The sequence below is a fragment of the Echiichthys vipera genome (genome assembly GCF_963691815.1).
Source record: "Echiichthys vipera genome assembly, chromosome: 20".
Taxonomy (NCBI): domain Eukaryota; kingdom Metazoa; phylum Chordata; class Actinopteri; order Perciformes; family Trachinidae; genus Echiichthys; species Echiichthys vipera.
Window position 1 is genome coordinate 4,135,325 of NC_139845.1, and position 6,899 is coordinate 4,142,223.

Genomic DNA, 6,899 nt, shown 5'->3' on the forward strand with positions numbered 1-6,899 from the left:
CCAGATAAATAATAAAAATGTTGTTTTTGTCTCATTTCCCGTGTGTTTTCCAGGTTTCCAGGACTTGGGGGACCCTCAGGACTCACCGGAGCTCCTCCACAGCGGACTGACCTCCAGTCGTCCGGAGCGTCGCATCACTTTTGGAAAGCGACAGAAAAATCCCGACACCCTCTTCAAAGACTTGGCAAAGCTCACCATCGCTCACACACACACACACACACACACACGCACACACACACACTCTGATCCGGATGTATAACTGGATGTAGATCCAAACTCTACCTCAGTGTCTCAGATGATGATCTCTGAGTCTGTGCTCGGGTCTGACCTGGCCGACCCTCCTCCTCCTCCTCCTCCTCCTCCTCCTCCTCCTCCTCCTCCTCCTCCTCTCTCACACTCAGACTCCATTTGTCTGCCGACTCTTTGTTTGTTCAGTCGCTGTGACAGTTTGTCTCCACAAGACACAAGATACACTCATCTGTGGCAGCTGATGACACACACACAAACACACACACACACACACACACACACACACACACACACACCTCTGATTGTTATATTATTTCATTAAAGCTTCCACATCGTGCTCATTTTCAGGTTTCTACCAAGCCCCAACAACAGCCACTTCCTGGTTGATCCAATCAGGAAGTGTCAAAAACGTCAGTTCCCTGAGTGTCCACTAGGAGCAGGTTTCATAACAGAGCAGTTTCTCATTGACCCCCATGTTAAACAGGCCGTTTACACAGCATCATTAAACCTGTTTAAGGACAAAAGAACATTCTAGTCTGCGTGTTTAGGTCATATCTCCATGACAACACTGAGGGGGGTGAATTGTTTTTGTACCAGGCTAGTTTTTATTTATTGGAGGTTAAAGTTCATGAATAATTAGGGGCATGGCCTCTCGAGTGACAGCTAGCCTCTGACCCTCACTTCTCCTCAGGGGCTAGTTGTCAGGATTAGCATCATTAGCATGCTAACTCCAATATCTGGACCTGGACTGTGGTCATTCGTGTGGTGGTGTTTCCATAAGTGACAAGACAAACACTAGATGCTAATCTGGAACAGAGGGAGGATTCGGGCCGTGAGGGTCGGTGTTTTACAGTCTATGAGCATGGGACTGTGTTGAATATCTCCCATGTTCTCCGCTAGAGAGATCTCCCGTGTCGGTCTCTACCCTCAAAATATCCTGTTCCTAATCAAAATATTTAAAAAAAAACAACTTCCTCCTGGTGCCAGAAAAAAAATCTCAACATTGACCCCCACTCCCGTTTAGCTAGTAGCGTGTGCTGTTAGCCTAGCAACCAGGCTGTGGAGCTAATGTTGCTAATTCAGTAAAGCCAGATGGACATATCCCCCTGTTTGTTTAGCTCATATCTCCATGACAACACTGAGGGAAGGTACGTTTTATTCTACCAGGCTAGTTTTTATTTTATTGGAGGTTAAAGTTTATGAATAATTAGAGGCGTGGCCTCTTGAGTGACAGCTAGCCTCTGGCCCTCACTTCTCCTCGGAGGAAACGTAAGCCGGCCGGACGTATCTCCCTCCCCTCAATGTCACATACATGCCCTTTTTTGGTAAGAGGAAAGAGGCGGAGTCAAAGTCTGACAAGATGGAGACTCCTGTAGGAGAGGACGATGAGAGACAAGTTGAGAGAACGGACCCCGGCGGAGACGCTACTCTGTTTTTCTAAACAGTCTATGGTTTCTACTAGAACATGTTTACATGAAAAAACACATTATTCTTCCTCTGAATAAACCTGTTTACTCTTACCATCCTGTTACAACCCTGCCTACATTTAAGGAAACGCAGCTCTAGTGTTTTAGGCACATGTTCGTGAGGTAAAGATGCACAGATCGGCTCTGACGCCATGCAAATCAGCCTGTGATCTTAAATAATTCACCCCCCATCCACTGAAAATGAATAATTTGTTGATTAAATTTCCCCGCCTTAGAGACCTGCACCTGCTCGGACATGTCACTCCCCCTCTTCCAGCCCCTGAATGAGTGTTTTCTGCTTCGTCCTCTCCGCGGAGCCAAGCGCGGTTCCTCTGTTCACGTGGACTCTCACCGTTTCATCTCCGCAGGGGGAAACTGCAGAACTAAACATTAAGCTTGTGAATGAATCACTGAAAGCTTCTGTTCATGGTGCGTGAATGCATGCGGCGCTCCTTGAATGCGGACACACGTGCTCTCTGCTACAGTTAGAGAATGTAGTTCATATTTTCCATAGTGATGGATTACTTCACCTATCCGCTGTTGATCAGAATGTTCTTTTTTTATAAACCCACCTATACGATGGAGGGGATTATCATGACTAATGAACACACACACACACACACACACAAACAGACAGACACACACACACAAACACACTCACGCACGCACAAGCACACACACACACTAACAGTGTATCTGCTGCAACATTAAACCCAGATCGGACAAAGACGTCTCTGTGACAGGTTTCTGTTACTTCATCTGGATGAGAACGACACAGAGAGACGAAAGATAGGGAGACCCACAGGAAGAGTGAGAGAAGGAGGAGAGAGAGAGAGAGAGAGAGAGAGAGAGAGAGAGAGAGAGAGAGAGACACCAGGAAGTGTCTCGAGTCTCGTCCGACCCACTTTGAGACACACATGCATTAATTTACTGTCATGAACCACTGGGTTTTCTTCTGGGGACGAGCTGACTCCATCTACTGCAGGTAACTCACTGACTGTGGATAAGGACCTCATACAAACACACATCAATATATCGGAGTAGTCCTTTAGGGCGCACTCAGACTGTCCATACGTACCGTGCCATGTCTCACGGGTAAAGTGTAGTTTGTTTGACCAGTGTGAGTGCAACCGTACCGCACCTAGCTGCGGCACGCTTTCCGGCCACGGCCCGTTTGGGAGAAGTGGGCTTTTGTAAAGCGCGTGCGCACGTGTACGAGGACGAGGCCTACGGCGGTTCTGAGGTCATTTCCTGTGCGCCTGTTGGGACGTAGAAAAAAGAAGGAGGGACCATGCGCGGACATTTCAAACAATGGCGGTGAAAGGTTCACGTTGGTGTGATGCGGAGGTGGAGTGTTTACTGCAGATTTGGTCGATGAAAAGATTCAAAAACAGTCGACAAGACGCACAAAAACTCAGAGGTCTACGGAAAGATCTGGAAACAAAGCCACGCATCGCCATGACGTCATCAATGCGTGTGACGTGTTACGGCGTGATGACGTATAGGCAGCAAGAAGCATTCTCCGAGGCCCAGGTAGAGTGAGTACAAATGGGCCTGGAGGGGGGAACAAGGACCCTAAAGCACGGGGCACGGGACGGAGGAACAGTGGGAGTGCGCCCTTAAAGTCCAGTGGAGACGAGAATCTGCTTTGTAACGAAAGTGTTTTAACTGTTATTGTTGATGTTTTCAAGTGTTCATGCGGACTGACCGTACTGCTCTCTTGGCAGTAACTTTGGTTACAGCGTTAGAAGTTAATTTTTAAATAAATAAGTGAACTTCTGGTGCACAGGTGACTTATAAGTGACTGTTCTCTGAGTGTTAATGAGTGAACGAGTGACCGCACGTCCTCTGCAGAGACGACGTGTTTCACCTCCAGAGGGTTTGTGTTTTTTTTCCTCTTCGTCTGAAATATCATTTCTGTTGACGTTCAGACGCAGTAATGGACCTTTAACGAGCTTCCTGAGTGGCAATCAAGTGCATTTTAAATGAGCCCACACACACACACACACACACACACACACACACACACACACACACACACACACACACACACACACACACACACACACACACACACACACACACACACAGTATGCTGGTAAAACAGACGGGAAACACAGAGCTCATTGTGCAGGAATATTGTGTGTAAACAAAATGAGGTTAAAAGGTTAAAAAGGACAAAGTCACAGAGAGAAGAAGCCTCCTTTTACGTTTTCTATATAACTTTGTTTTACGCATTGTTGCCGTATGTTTTTGTGTGTATTAGGCTAAAATGTTACAGGTTATAAAGTCCATACTGGTCCTAAATCAGTGGAGAAAATCAGGGAACAAATGATTAATATCTGATTTAATCTGAATTCTTGGTTTCTTTGTTATTGTTCAGAATATCCACTGTGGCTAAACTACTTAAACAATCATTTAAATCTTCTCTTTTGACACAATGGTTGCTGTTCTCTATCTTTTTACCCACAAAATAAAGGTTTTTGTTGAAGTGTCATGCGAGTGCAGCAGTGGTATAAACAATAAATAATAAAATAAACCAAGATTTCTAAATCAATCAAGATTTAATTCTTCCTTTTTCTCTAATTTTGATCTCCACTGTGGATATTAATGGGATTATAATCAAGTACACATTAAATTTCATCTTGAAGGTTCATTCTTAACCGTGGAAATAACAGTTTTGTTTTAAAACGTCCTCATACTAAGTTTTTAAGGTGCTTTCAGCTGATGAAGTAACTTTCTATGACCCTCCTACGGCCGCGATTTCAAACCGGACTGACATCCGCGTGTTTCTGAAAACATTAATGTGAGAAATAAGCTGCTGAATCTGTCTTCATTTGGTCAAGGGCAACTCTGTTCTCGCTTCTCAAGTTGCTAATCAGACCGTAAACAACGACCACCGCTCAGAAGAGCAAGTCTTGGCGCCGATATTCGCTGGTTACACACAAAGACTGTATAAAACCAGACGTAGCATCTCCAACAAGGTCCGTTCTCTCAACTTGATCCAATCGTCCTCGCATTCCCGGAGTCGCCATCTTGTCAGACTTTGACTCCTCCTCATTTCCTCTGACCAAAAAAGGGCATGTATGTGACGTTGGGGGGAGGGGCGTACGTCCATCTGGCTGACGTTTACCTCCGAGGAGAAGTGAGGGCCAGAGGCTAGCTGTCACTCAAGAGGCCACGCCCCTAATTATTCATCAACTTTAACCTCCATTAATATAAAAACTAGCCCCTCCCCCTCAGTGTTGTCATGGAGATATGAGCTAAACACACAGACTAGAATGTTCTTTTGTCCTTAAACAGGTTTAATGATGCTGTGTAAACGGCCTGTTTAACATGGGGCTCAATGAGAAACTGCTCTGTTATGAAACCTGCCCCTAGTGGACACTCGGAGAACTGACGTTTTTGGCACTTCCTGATTGGATCAACCAGGAAGTGGCTGTGGTGGGGGCGTGGTAACACCAGAATATTAGCCGCTGCCCCCAGAGGATAAATTCTAATACGTTGACAACGTGACGTGAAGCTACGGGACAGGTGCAAAGGTGTGAGTAAAAGAAGGAAGTGAATTTGATAATGAAGACCGTCTCGTTTCCATTACAACACAAACAAACGCACCACGACAACCTTGACACACACGAGGAAGGAGAGCATGTTTCCTCTTCCTATTGTTCTTCAGACAGAAGTGGACACACACACACACACACACACACCAGACACAGGGACGTCGTCGAGGATGAACCGGTCCGTCTGCGTACCGACCGCATTCCTGAGCCGCTTCAGAGCCGAGCCTGGTTCAACCATGAGGCTTCGACGCGTCATGTCAGAGGCTGCTACCTAAAAATGTCCACGTCACTTTAAAAATAACTCAGTCAAATGATTTTATGAGTCCTTCTTAATTGTGTGTGAGGTCGGTTGACACAAACGTGGATGTGAAGCCTCTCCGGATCGTTTAATCCTCCAAAAATGACAAATATACTTTAAAAAACAGCATATTTACATCATATTTTCCAGAAAATCCACGTGATTCATCTGTATTTTCCTTGTTTTGATGCATTTGGTTGGTAAAATGTGACAAATACAAGCCACAACTCCAAAGATAGGGTTATAAAATCGCTTATTTTGTTAAGATATTAAACTTACAGAGAGATAAAACAAAAAAAGAAGCCGAAGCCGGCACTTTTTTTATGTTCTTTTCTTCATAAATGACAAAAAAAAGCAATGCAGCTGCCCTTAATTAGTTAAATACAATCTATGTAGGAAGATAACCAAAGAAAATATCTTAAAATATTGTATAATTATATTGTTTCAGCAGTAATACGTCAAAGATCAGTCGGGGTCACCACTAAAATCACACAAAAGTTTGTAATTTTAATAGTTTTGGTTACAAAATGTTACGTTCCCTTCTTCTTGGTGCGGTTCTGTTCTGTTCTTTTCACATTAAAGTAAAATATTTGGCATATTTAAAAGTTTTTAACACTTTTAGATCCAAAGCGATGACTCCCAGACATGCACAGATCCTAAAACATGTCAACACTTCATGACTTCCTGCAGTAAATAGCGGCTCAACCGACCCCGCTCTCCCCTACACACTTAATGATGACCCACAGAATGAGTCTTCCTCACGCGCCCCCCTGCACGCCCCTCACACTCACCTGCGCAGGTGACACCCTGCTGGAAGATGTAGTTGCAGCACACATCACACCAGGTGTCCTCCCCTCCGGCCTCGAAGGTGTGTCCCTCCCCGGACTCCTCTTTCACCCTGGGATCCCTCTCTCCGGGGGAGAAGATGGTCCTCACATCCGGGGGTCTGAAGCCCTTCTTCCTGCTCCGCGGTGGCCCTCCGCCGTGACCCTCTGGCTCACCGTTCCCCCCCTCGTGGCTCGGTGAACTCTCCGGTGTCTTCCCCTCCGTGTGCCCCCTCTCACTCCACTCCGCCTCCAGGCTCTCCAGACTGGCCGGTTGAGGAGAAGGGTGCCGCCGGACAGCTCTCACCACCGCCGCGCCCTTGTTGGCCTTGGAGATCCGCATCTTTGCGCCCGGCGGCGGCCAAGTAGCCTCCGGTGCCTCCTTCAGTGTCCCGGGGGATTTGTTGACGTGAACCGTCCGCACGGATAACGGAGAGTCATCCGTGACCGAGGAGCGCGTGGGGACGTATTTCCGAGCCTGGTGCACGACGTTAAACAT

At 46.2% G+C, this 6,899-nt stretch overlaps 1 protein-coding gene across 1 annotated transcript in view; it reads right to left on the reverse strand.

Moving 5' to 3' along the window:
* The window catches only part of rassf3 (Ras association domain family member 3), a gene marked incomplete at its 5' end in the record, with an annotated part of 79,132 nt that extends 72,233 nt beyond the window's left edge, over nucleotides 1-6,899 (reverse strand). The window contains one exon of the mRNA XM_083935582.1: nucleotides 6,368-6,899. Coding sequence (XP_083791708.1) covers nucleotides 6,368-6,899 — 532 coding nt within the window. The remainder of the gene's footprint in view (nucleotides 1-6,367) is intronic.